This window comes from Poecilia formosa, unplaced genomic scaffold (genome assembly GCF_000485575.1).
Source record: "Poecilia formosa unplaced genomic scaffold, Poecilia_formosa-5.1.2 Scaffold376, whole genome shotgun sequence".
Lineage (NCBI taxonomy): Eukaryota > Metazoa > Chordata > Actinopteri > Cyprinodontiformes > Poeciliidae > Poecilia > Poecilia formosa.
In genome coordinates, this window is record NW_006800315.1 from 284251 (window position 1) to 296242 (window position 11992).

The following is an 11992-nucleotide window of genomic DNA, read 5'->3' on the forward strand; positions in this document are numbered from 1 at the left end:
GTGGCCACAGGGGGCGGTGTTGTAGTTCTACCTGGTGGCCACAAGGGGCGGTGTTGTAGTTCTACCTGGTGGCCACAAGGGGCGGTGCCTGAGGTAGTAGCGGACCTCGGGCCTCCGGGCCCCCCAGGCGTTCAGCAGATCCAGCAGCAGCAGCTCCTGAGGGAGCGGACGCTCTGAGGAAGACAAGATGGCGTCACTTTCTGGAGGCAGCAGACTGATCCTCGCCCTGAGGTTCTGATGCGGTTCTGATGGACCCTATCAGGCTAAATAAACTGGCAGATTGTTTCACATATAAATTTTTTTCAGTTATCAGTGAAATAATTTCCAGTTTTATTAATATTCAAGTTATTGACAGAAATGTGGCTGCTGAAACGTTAGTAAACATTTGCAGCAGAACCAGAACCAGAACCTGGACCTAGACCCCTGATCCCAGCGCCATCAGAGGAACGTCACACAGACCGCCGTGTGCCAGGGGCTCTGCACCGGTCCTGGTTCCGACCCGGTTCTGTCCCGGTTCCACTCACCGTGACCGTTCCAGACCTCGGCCAGGTGGCACTCGGACTCGCCCGCCTCCTTGCAGAACTCCACCACGTCGGTCACTCTGGTTGCCGTGGTAACAGGGACCTCAGTTAGCATCTGCTGGGTGTCGTTGAGGTAAACCGTCAGGATCAGCTGTAGCCATGGAAACACAAGGCCAGGTCTGATTGGCGGATCAGTAACAGATAATAAAAATCATCTTCACAGAGCAGGAGCCAATCAGGATCCAACCTGCTGTCCGGTCCAGAAGTATTCATACTTTAAAATCATTGTTTACATTTTAATTGTCAAAAATACTTTATTTACATTTGCTTAACTTGATAACTTAATAAAACCAATAAATTAACTTGGATAAACATAATTTGATAACTTCTGACCAACTAGCGAGATACATTTAAGTTGGATCAGCTGTTCTCTTTTTTCAGTGCATCATCCGCCAACGTAACGAGGTAAATAGGAAAAAAATAATAATAATAATTGTTTTCCGATCACAGATCCATAAACATTTAACCTTCAGTCCCAGTTATTAACCTCATTAAACCTTTACATCCTTTTTTCTGCCGTTAAATGTAGATCTGAGGTTCGTTACCATAGCTATGATCACGAGAATCCTACCAAAATAAAAGCACACATGTCACCAATAGTTAGCATAAAAGCTAACCCTAGCCATTAAAAGCCGGATCTTTACCGTTTCCTCTCTCTGCCATTAGATAGGAGACAGGAAGTCAAGCCGCTCTCTTACAGTAAACGTAAAGAGTTTCCCTCTTGGCCACCCCACCACGTCCCTACCAACCGGACAGGATGCTGTCGCAATAGCAACCACTGACTCAGCATTAAATCCAGTGACTCGGCAGCTACAAGCAGGAAGTTTTGGTTGGGTTTTAATTTGGTCTAAATGTCATGAAGCTGGACAGATGTGAACCAAGTTGGGTCAGAGACACGAAAACAGGAGCTGACCCTGTGATGTCATAGTGATGATGTCACAGCGGATCAGCGCACAGATAAATTCAAGATAATCTGGGATGAGAAATCTCTCTGAATCAAACATCCATGGACAGACACAGAGGGAGAGACAGAGGACAGCAGAGACGGGGGGCAGAAGAGAGCATCCCCTGAGTCCTGGAGGAAACTCCTGGAAGGCTCTGGGTCAGGCACGTACAGAGAGGGGGGGGGCTGAGGGGGCTTGAGCACCTGCCCCTTTAGTGGTCTCTGCACGGCCCTGCTCTGGGTTCATTCCCAGTCAGGAAGCAGCTTGAACAGGGAGGACTGGTGGAGTTGCTGTGAAAGCGTTTCAACTTTTAATAAGAGGATTTAATTTTGAAGAAAGCGATACTAAAAACTGACAAAAAAGGATTTTCTGCTTAATGTGCTGGTAGTCCAAATGTCAGCCATGATGGAGCCACAAATGGCCCCCAGTCCCACTTTGGACCCCTTCAGGTGGTATCTGACTTCATTCTGTGGTGATGAAGAAGAAAGGAATGCTCCTTTAATCATTAAACAATATTATTATTATTATTTAAATGAAGCGCCCCAGGCTGAGACACCCTGGGCGGTGTGCCACACTGGGGCCCAGAACCCGGACACCTGCTGGTACCAGACGGCCGGGGACCCCTGGGAGTCACAGTACTCACTTTAGAGACTCTGGTTCTGGTCCAGTAGCGGCGGATCTACCCGGCCGTTAGTTTCCGTTAGTTTCCGTTACTTCCCGTTAGTTTCCGTTAGTTCCCGTCAGTGTCGGTCGGAACCGAAGGGGAGACTTACCGGTAACATTTCTGCCGCTGCGGTGGGAATCAGTTCCTCCTTTTACCGCGTCCAGTTTATGTCCCGAACCAGATACCCGAACCTCCGCCGAACTTTCTCAGGCAGCCCGAACCCTCCCTTCCTTCCTTCCGGAGCTGCTCCCTCTCGGCCCGCCCGGACCGCCGCTCCAGCTTTCACTGACCAGAGGAATGACCCACTTTGGTGTTCCGAACCCAAAGCAACCGCAGGACCTTCTGGGCCTAAAGGGGTCAGGGTTCCGAACACGCCTCTCCTTCCTCCCCAAGAGAAAGGCTGCAGAAACCCAGAGAAGTATCGATCGCGGATCGATGCTGCTGATCAGCGCGCCCTCTGCCGGCAGAGCCAGCAGCTGCAGCTGAAATTTGTATTATTCCGTTTTTATTTATTTGGTATAAAAGGCAGGCGGCTTTCAGCACGAGGTTCTGATACCTGATGTCCCGGTCCGGGTGGTTCTGCTTGTGGATCATCCTGCTGAAAACATGGACAAGTTAGCGCTGTTAGCTGAGAGACGTTCCTCTGCTGGCCTTGATCAGATCACCCCTCACCATGATGCTGCTGCTGCCAACCTGCTGGTTCTGACCCATCAGAACTGTTCTGGACCTAGTTCTGGGATGATGGATGAGTTCAGCTGGTTATAATCCTCAGTGTCGCCCTCTGGTGTTCACTGGAGGCCAGCACAGCAACAACCAGCACCCAGGGGATTTACCTAGCAAGCTAACTATTTAGCTTCAAACTAAATCCTTCCTAAGTCATAACACTCTTAAAATCTCGCTTGTCTGGCTTTCCTCCCATTGACTGGGATTATCTCTTGTAGAGTTTTTCTTTTTTGGTGAACGATGACATCAATTTTCTGCGTTCTAGCCCTGTTGAACCCTGCCTGTAGTTTCATCCCGTGGTTTCATTCATGTTGGGAGAAGAAATGAACTAACAGTTCAGTTCGTTTTGGCCACACCTCCAAATACTGAATTAACATCAACAGCTGCCTCATTTATGTTGAAATATTGGAGCTTTTCAAAGAATTCTCTTTAATTATTTAACAAATAAACTGTTACAATTCTATTTTTATGTTGCCAGCATTATGCTAAGTGCAACTGTAATAAATGTTTTTTAATATGTTGACAGATGGATAATGGGAATCCAAATGAACAAACTTAGCTAGTGTTGAGAAAATAAATTTAAAATAAGCTAGTTTTAAAACTTAACATGTCTTGATCCAAATGGCCTAATTGTGGTTTGAAATTAGTAACTTATTCTGGCCTATTGACCTTTATGTTACCTGTAGTTACAGCAGATGGTTTGCTAGGATCGTTTGAACTGCCTTTTGTCTGTGTGGGAAAACAATCAGGAGAAGTTCCAGCTTTTCACACTCATCTGTGAAAGGCCGTAAACACGGCAGGAGTTTCTGGCTTCAGATAGAGGGTCAGAGATAGCTCCTGGTTGGATGAGCAAAGATACGCCTTATTTGAATAAATTAAAGAAAAGAAGATAAAACTTTCTACACAGAAGTAACAAGATTTGCTCTTGCAACTCTCCAAAGATGTCTTTGCACGTCTTTGCTTTTCTTCTTCTTTCCATTTATGTCAGGTAAATGAATGTATGTCTCCGTTGTTCTGCAGTTTCTGGTGTAAGTTTATGTATTGTCTTATATTGGATTAAACTCTGTAATTCTGTGACGTCAACACGCATTGTTGTTTTCCTTGTGGCCACACGCGGCCCGCCGAGAGAACCTGGGATCCAGAGGAAGAGAGAGCCAGACTTTTTCCAAAGTTAACTAATTTAGAATATTCTTCCTTAACACTAGCTAGCTAAATATTTAGCTTGAACCTGAAACCCAGTAAGATCTGGTTTTGGTTCTGGTCCAGTAACTCTGCTGCAGTCCAGACAGTGCTGTAGGACATCAGTCACTGGCTGCTATGTGTCCACGGTGCCTTCACCCTAACCACCGCTGATTACTCAGAGGATGACCTTTCACCTGGTTTCACTCAATGGAGGTTCCACAGCAGGAGTGACCCTTGGAGGAAATCTTAAACCATGACCTCTGACCTTAGCTGAGGCCTGAAGACGTTCTGGTTCTTCTGGACCTCCTGGATTGGTTCTGCAGAACTTCAGAGACGGTTCTGAATCCTATCTGTTCCTCATCTGATCCAGAGCCGGACTGGATCAGAAGAACCTGGTGTGTTTCTGCCTCCTTTCTGCAGCTGGCCGGGTTCTATGGGCCTTCGGGTCTGGTCCAACATGGCTGCCGTTTTTGGATCGTTAACCATATTTTTAGTCACAAACTGAATCCTGAATATTTAGTTTGTAACTTTATTTTGAAGGTCAATGTTAAATTATTTCACAGGAAGTGAAAGAACTTTCCATGGAAAAGGCAATCCAATAGCAACCAATGCGGTATCAGCTGATTGGCTGTGCTGACCTGTGGGCGGGTACTGGAGGTTCTGGACAGATTGCTAGAAAAGTTTCAGCATAAACAACTTTATTCAACATTTTTGGGTTTTTCTGGATCAGAACCAGAGGAATGAGGAGGGGTCAAAGGTCAAACTGAGCAGCAGGGGAGCTATAGGAGCAGACAGAGGCTGGTTGAGACCTGTGAGAACCAACGGATCAGAACCGGGTCTGAATTGCATGAGGAATGAATCAAAACTGGTTTCCATGAAGAGGGTTCTGCCGACCCGGTTCCGTTGGGCCTACTGCAGACAGCAGCTCTGGCCATTGGCGTCCTTGGAGCGCAGGCAGAGTTTGGGTCGGTAGTTCTCCAGGAAGTGCAGCTGCTTGGCGTTCAGCGCGCCGCGCCGCTTCCTGTTACACACAGAGAAGAAGATCCGGTCAGAACCGGACCAGCAGAAGAACCGGCACCAACAGAAGAACCCTTACTGTCTGATGAGGTGGACCGCGTCTTCGTACTCCATCCCACACTCGATCAGCGCCAGAGCCACCAGAACTGGAGCGCTGGGGAGACACAGCCGGGTCAGTACAGAACCTTTAACAGAACCTTTAAGAGAACCTCCATCAGGTCCAGGTTCAGCTGAAATGGGTCTCTGGCCTGCAGCAGGACTCAGCCTTGTTCTGGTTCATTCACAGCATTAGCTGACCCGTCTCTCTGAGTGCGTTCTGATTCTGTCACTGTTGTGCATCAGCGCAGCTGTAGCAGTCAGTGTTTCAGCGTTCCTTCATGGACCTTCATGCCTGCAGGCTTTAACATTTTACTTTTCTTCAACATTCACTTTTCAGTTTGATTTTGTCCAGCATTAATTTTCATTTTAAGGTTTGATTTTTTTTCACAACTACTGATTATGTGAACGTCAGATCTGTCGGAATGAGCAGGTGGTTTCCATGGTGACGGTGTGTTTCCATGCTTTACTGACCGGCCCAGTCCGGCCACACAATGCACCGCCACGCAGCCGCCCGGCTCCTCCCTGAACTTCACCTGCAGCAGGTTCAGCCAATCATCGACCACTTGCTCCGGGGGGGCGGAGCCATCATCGAACGGCCAATCCTGCGGAGACAAGCGGTTCAGGAGGAGGAAGGCTGCCCTGGTCGGCGCGACAGGAGGATCTGTCGGGTCTCACCAGAACCTGGATGCCCTCCTGGCCTAGCGGCGCCTGGTCATACGTGGCAGAGCAAACCCGCACCAGGGTGGTGACGCCGTACGCCTTCAGCTCCTGCAGGAGGACAGAGCGGGTCAGAACCAGAACCACTACCAGGAAGAGAGGAGGTCAGGTCCATACCTCGATGAACTTCCCCAACTGAGCATCGGTGGGGTTGTGCGTGATGAGGAAACGCAGACAGTCGAAGGAGATCTCCACTGGCGCTGGGCGGTTCATCTTCACCGTCTGGACCGACTAGCTGCTAGCAGCGGATCAAAACCAGCAACTGGATTAGAACCAGCGGGACAGACAGCAGTTGGCAACAGAGACTGGCCGTTGGATCGGCCTCTTCCTCTACAGAGAAGAAGGAGCGGCGAGGATTGGCTGGCAGCAGAAGCTCCGCCTCCAGAACACGGCACAGGCTGACAATTGGCTCGTCTTCATATGTCTTCGACAGGACGGCGGGTTGGACCTGAAAACGCCTCGCTCATTAGTAATCACCCATGATGCATTGCAGCTGCAGTGCCGAGTCACTGACCTGGGAGAGACGGCGCGTCCTCCTCTTCACTTGTCCACGATGAGCAGCAGGTGCTGAGCTTGGCAGAACGCTCCTCCCAGCCTCGCAAACGCCATGCAGGTGCAGCCTGCAGCACAGCCAGGTCAGCAGCAGCTACTAGCTGCTACTGTAGCCACTGCTGTTGCTAGCTGCTGTTGCTACAGCCTGCAGCACAGCCAGGTCAGCAGCAGCTACTAGCTGCTACTGTAGCCACTGCTGTTGCTAGCTGCTGCTACTAGCAGCGAGCAGCAGCTAGCAACAGTGGCTACAGTAGCAGAAGTAGCTGCTACAAACACTCACCGTGATGCCAGCTGAGGAGGTCAGAGGTCATTGAGCGGACACAGCAGAACGTGACGGCTCTCGGATGTAAACACACCATTGATGATGCTGCTGCGGTTCTGGGTTCTGGCTAACTCGACCTGCTGGCCCAGTGCTGACCTGCCGCACAGAACAGGAGCGGTTAGGGGACAGCTACCCAAACCCAGGGAGGGTTCTATAGAACCCAGTTCCTCTGAGCTATTCCTCAATATGGGGAAGACAGGAAAACATAGCTGGTTGCTGAATGGGCCTGGAATCTGGTACCAGCAGTTACTACGTCCTCACTGGTTTAAGTCACTATGACTGGTGAAGGTGGGAAATATTTCCAGTAAAGAAGAGTGAGGTTCTGATGAGGTGGCAGCATGGTGGAGCAGCTCTGCTACGTTGGTTCTGATGACATTTTCTCTCAGGTTCGGAATACTGAATTAAAATAAACCATTTAAATTAGTGCAGCGTTATTTATGGGCAGCAGCACCAGTGGACAAAACTGATGAGGTCATCCAGGAAAATGGTCTCTGCTGCCAGGGTACTGAGCTGTTAGCATGTGATGACTATAGCAACAGACTTCAGTCAGAGGACTCGTCAGGGTCGTTGCATGACTGACTGCTACTGGAGATCCTTCCTAGCTATAGCATCAACATCCACAACAGCTCTTGGATATTCTGACTTGCTAAAACCTTTCACTTTCAGGAGAAAAAACATATTTTTTTAATTTAATTTAATTTAATTTCTGAATTCAAACTACAAATGCTTCCCCCTCTTAGTGCTCATGACTTATGGATCATATATTTCTATTTTCTGCCAGAAATTATTGTAATTTAAAATTTTACTTTCATTTTGACCTGTTGTAAATTTACATGCTCTATTTAACTGGGATTTAAAATTAAACCAAACTTGATAACAGCTCTGCTGAAAAACATTTTCATTTGTCCGAAATCATTTGAATATGTTTTGGCCTCGCGACACAAATGTCATTTTTTGTCGCGTGGAATCAAAACAGGAAACCACAGCAGAGGAGAGCGCCCCAAACTCAGACGGTAATCTTAACTGGATTCATGTCAAAAGTCCCAGTTGGTTTGTCACTTAAAAATAAAGAGATGCGTGAAGAACCGAACGGAGAAACGGCTCCTTTTGAGGACGAACATTAAAGTAGGTCAGACCCCCAAAGGTCGGTGAGGTATGTTCATCAAACCAGAGCCTGGTTCTGTTGGTGGCGTCAGAGAAGGCTGCGGAACCGGTAAAATAACCCAGCGGCTGTTCTACCGCTCACGGTCCACACTCCGACACCAAGAACCGAGCTCCCTGCCCAGTCCGCTGCCGCGCCGCCGAACACCTCCTATGAAAACAGGTCAGCTACTTCCATGTTCCCAGCCTGGAGCTCAGGGCGGGATCCGGTGACCTTGTTACCGCGGGCACCGAAGGATACACACCTGCCGGCGCTGCGACACGCCGAAAACACGTCAAACCCACGGGAATACTCACACACGGCGGAGGATCCACGGAGAAAAAACCCACACTACTGACACAGACTCCTCTGCGAGGGAGACATGTTGGACAGGGACATAAGGTAGGAGGAATACGACTTCCGCTTACTTAGTTTCCAAAATAAAAGTCGTCCGGTTTTCCCCAGTTCATGGACTCCTACGTCAACAAGGCCGCCATGTTGGAGAGGATCAACTTGTAGGCGCTACCACATGGTTACAACTGAGAATATAGTCTGAGCAGGGAATGTAGCTCCGACAAAATGCCTGACTCATTTTAGGCTCATCCATAACTTTGTCATAAAAATTTTTGGGGGGTTTTTTGTAATCAAAATCTACCAGTTTTTACACACAAACCAGCTTGTATTCATCTTTCCATTTCAACTCTGTTCTGTTTGTTTATAAATGTTGCTTCAAGGTACTTTGCCAAATAGAACATATTTCATACTAGGCACATCATATAAATATGTAAGAAGTTCTATCTAATTATCCAGACAGATTCAGAGTGAATTACATACATTCTCCCTGTATTTTACTGTAATAATTTACTAGTGTCTGACCAACAGGGGACTCTGCTCATGTCCACATTACAACATTAAATTTGCTTTTTTTTTTTTTTTTTTAAATAAAATCATAAGACGTCTGTAGGGGATCTTCTTCATATGCTTTGGTGTTGTGTGCACTTCCAAACCTACTGGAATAATGTCATTCTGACAACATCAGCTATTTGTGGGCTTTCTTTAGATGCTGACCCCAGGATTTGGATACTTGGAGATGTTGTCCTTGAAATGATATCCTTACAAGAAATACTTTGTTTTGTTAGCATCATCTGCAGCAAAAAAGTGTATACTTAAAATTGGAATCTATGGAGCCTCCAAACCATAAATATTGGATCAACTAACTGTTGTTATACTGCACTTCTGAAAAAATTCTCCATTCGATATGTGGGACATTGGCTAAGTTTGACCAGATATGGACTCCCTTCCTGGACATTCTAACCAGATTAGATCTGAGAGACTGATCTGTATTGATCTTTACTGTCTTGTTTAAATTCTTTTAATATTTGTTGTACTTTTCTCTTAACTCTGTGTCACGCCCAGCTCAAAGGCCATGACAAAAATGGGAGACAGACGAGCGGATCTAAAGAAACAGGAATTTATTTTATGAAAAAATATGCTCTGGGAGACCGACACAGCCAGTCAGAGAGAAGTGTGGGCCAATGCTGCTCGTTCCGGCCTGGTCTGGAGGGGAATCAAGCAGGCCGGTGACTGACTAGATGTCAGTATTTATCAGCTGTCGGTGTGTTCAGCCCATCAGCCCATCTACCTGCTTCCTGAACAGAAACAAGAAAAAACACAGTGGACTAGAGACACCTACTGGACAGGAGGGGATCGTCACATCTGGCCTTTCAAAAATATGTGTAGCGCTAAATGTAAAACCACCGAATGTGTTGCTACATGGAGAGAGGGGGTGGGTTTTATTTCTGAAGTTGTTTTTTTCAACTCCCCCAAAAAAGAATGTAGTATTGTACACTGGATGTAGATTTTGTATGGTTGTACATTCTGAATAAGTATATCTATACAAAAAAAGTTTAAATAGTTTAGAAATGTGATGCAAATTATGCAATTGGTGATTTTATTGTGTATTTATCATCTATAAGTATGTGCTGCAAGTTTTCTTTAATTTATTTAAATGAAACAGGAAAGGATTTGGGTTGGTGGGAAGGAAACATAAGACGTCTGTTTTCAAAACTTGATGTTTCTTTGTTTTAACATAAGAAAGCTACAATTTATAACCCCTAATGTTTGCAATAATATATCAGAGGTGAACAGATGTGGCACAACAGAATGTTACATAAGTGCTGGTAGCCTGTTGATCATCCTGCACAATGAGTGTAATAAAAGTGAAATATCAGCAGTTCACAGATGGGGAAGATTTTTATCATTCCTGTTTACAATTTAAAGTCTGACATTCAGGTATAAGTGAGATTCAAAATTAAAGGAATGAGTTGTGTGAAAAAAAAGATGTGGAATCAGATTTCTAACTCTGTTGATCTCAGCTGAAGTTGAGTGAACCTAGCTCCCGTACTGTTCTTACTCTTCCAAGTACTAATTATTAAGAATTATAACAATGTAATTTGTAATATTACAATTTTAAAACACATTGTGATAATGTAATTTAAAGTAATAATGTAGTGGCATTTCCTCCAGTTTTCTAGCGTTCTGAATTAAACCAGGGGGCCGACCTGTGGTAAGCAGCTTCTTTCTCAAAGGACTTCATTGTTTAATGAGGAAGTAACAATATGAACATCAGCGCAGCCTGATGCTGTGGTGAACATTTCTCCCAGCTTTGGAATACTCTGTTAAATGAACTCAAAGCTTATTAAAATGCTCAGACAGTGCAGGGTTATGGTGAAGACTGGAGGAAAGTCATAGAGTAGCATTACAGGCTATATTTAGTGTCATCATGAACATTAAAGTCATTTAACACTAAAACAGAAAAGAAATCAGAGATCTAGAGCAAAACAAACAGAAGTGGTTTTAGTGCAACCAGGATGAGGAAACTAAGCGTTAAATATTCAAAAGAATTGAACCTAAATGATATTTTATTGATTTTGTTCTGAGATAAACATCCAGAACGCATTCACAGTGTTTCACTTTCTCCACATGCTGAAATGTTCCAGCTTTTCCAGTATGATGATGTGGAAGAGGGTTTTGAATTTTACGCAAATGTATTAAAAGTAGAAAACCAAGAAATCACATTTCCATAAGTATTTACACCCTTTGTCATGAAGCTCAGAGCCGCTTCCTCTGATTATGTGCGAACTTTGAGTCTGGATGACAGCAGAGGTTCTGGTCCGGTGAGATTCTGGTTCTGTGAACATCTGGTCTCCGTCAGCAGGCCCTGCAGGGCGTGGCCCCTCTCCTCCCCCCTAAAAGAGGCGCTGGCCCTTTAAGTGGCAGGACGGCCGCTCTGCTCCTGCTGAGTTGCTCTGGGTTTGGTTGCTGGAGGCGGGGAGTCTCAGGTCGGGACTTGCTCAGGCTTTGTGCTGATGTGAGGCTGATGACACCGCTGCCGATCCGTCGAATTTTCACAGGGCAGGGAGACGATCCAGAGTTTCCTCTGCTCCACTCGCTGGCTGTTTGAGACATCTGGTACCAGGTAAGGTTCTGTTGGTTTGGGTTTTATCTGTTTTACCAGGTTTAGGTCAGAACCACAGAGGAACCTGAAATCCAGGACAGTTTTACAGGAAGTTTCCCATCTTGATCAGCGAGACGAGAAAACTTCCCTCCCAGCAGCTTCCTGAGGAAACCTCTGCTGGGCTGGGTCACCGGCTCCAGAACCGGGCCCAGTTCTGGTCATGAGTTAGAGACATCCACAAGCTAACCATGAGTTCCTTCACAACCTCGTGGATGTGAGCAGAACCTCGGGTTCAGACCCGCTGAGCCTCCTGGGTTCTGGCCTGCTGGTCCCACATAGTTTATCAAAGCGGGTCGGGCCGGTTCCTCTCCTTCAGTGACATGAAGCAGCAGCCAGAACCAGAGGTTCTGTTAGACCTCCACTCGGTACCAGAGCTCCATCAGGTCCAAACAGAACCACAGTTCATGTCTCATCCAAATGTTAAATCCAAAATAAAAACGTATTTTTCCGTTTTAACCTGAAGCTTTTATTTACGCCTTAACCGATTCCATGTGGTTAAGCAAAATTATAGCAAGAAAAATAAACAAATACTG

At 46.3% G+C, this 11992-nt stretch overlaps 2 protein-coding genes across 3 annotated transcripts in view; both read right to left on the reverse strand.

The window, feature by feature from the left end:
• The window catches only part of LOC103154213 (apoptosis-stimulating of p53 protein 1-like), a 24089-nt gene extending 21392 nt beyond the window's left edge, over positions 1 to 2697 (reverse strand). Inside the window, exons 1-3 of the mRNA XM_016662502.1 lie at positions 2299 to 2697; positions 525 to 672; positions 30 to 173 (exon numbers count right to left, since the gene is read on the reverse strand). Coding sequence (XP_016517988.1) covers positions 30 to 173; positions 525 to 672; positions 2299 to 2307 — 301 coding nt within the window. The 5' untranslated portion in view covers positions 2308 to 2697. The remainder of the gene's footprint in view (positions 1 to 29; positions 174 to 524; positions 673 to 2298) is intronic.
• Positions 2698 to 4607: 1910 nt separating this feature from the next.
• Positions 4608 to 8368, reverse strand: LOC103154193 (protein tyrosine phosphatase type IVA 2-like). 2 transcript variants are annotated; one of them, XM_016662498.1, is made up of 8 exons: positions 8260 to 8368; positions 6760 to 6878; positions 6442 to 6547; positions 6045 to 6375; positions 5886 to 5978; positions 5682 to 5812; positions 5191 to 5265; positions 4608 to 5115 (listed from the first exon to the last, which is right to left on the reverse strand). In XM_016662498.1, the coding sequence occupies exons 4-8, from the start codon at positions 6138 to 6140 to the stop codon at positions 5004 to 5006; spliced, it is 507 nt and encodes a 168-aa protein (XP_016517984.1). In that variant the 5' UTR covers positions 6141 to 6375; positions 6442 to 6547; positions 6760 to 6878; positions 8260 to 8368; the 3' UTR covers positions 4608 to 5003. The 2 variants fall into 2 exon arrangements, with proteins under 2 accessions (XP_016517984.1, XP_007575450.1); XM_007575388.2 differs by having other exon boundaries at positions 6760 to 6897.
• Between the last annotated feature and the right edge of the window lie 3624 nt (positions 8369 to 11992).

Coding starts and splice junctions, on each gene's coding strand:
- LOC103154193 (XM_016662498.1), bottom strand. CDS start 6,140: ATGAACCGCCCAGCGCCAGTGGAGATCTCCTTCGACTGTCTGCGTTTC. Junction 5,979..6,044: donor AGTTGGGGAAGTTCATCGAG/GTATGGACCTGA, acceptor GTCCTCCTGCAG/GAGCTGAAGGCGTACGGCGT. Junction 5,813..5,885: donor AGGAGGGCATCCAGGTTCTG/GTGAGACCCGAC, acceptor TTGTCTCCGCAG/GATTGGCCGTTCGATGATGG.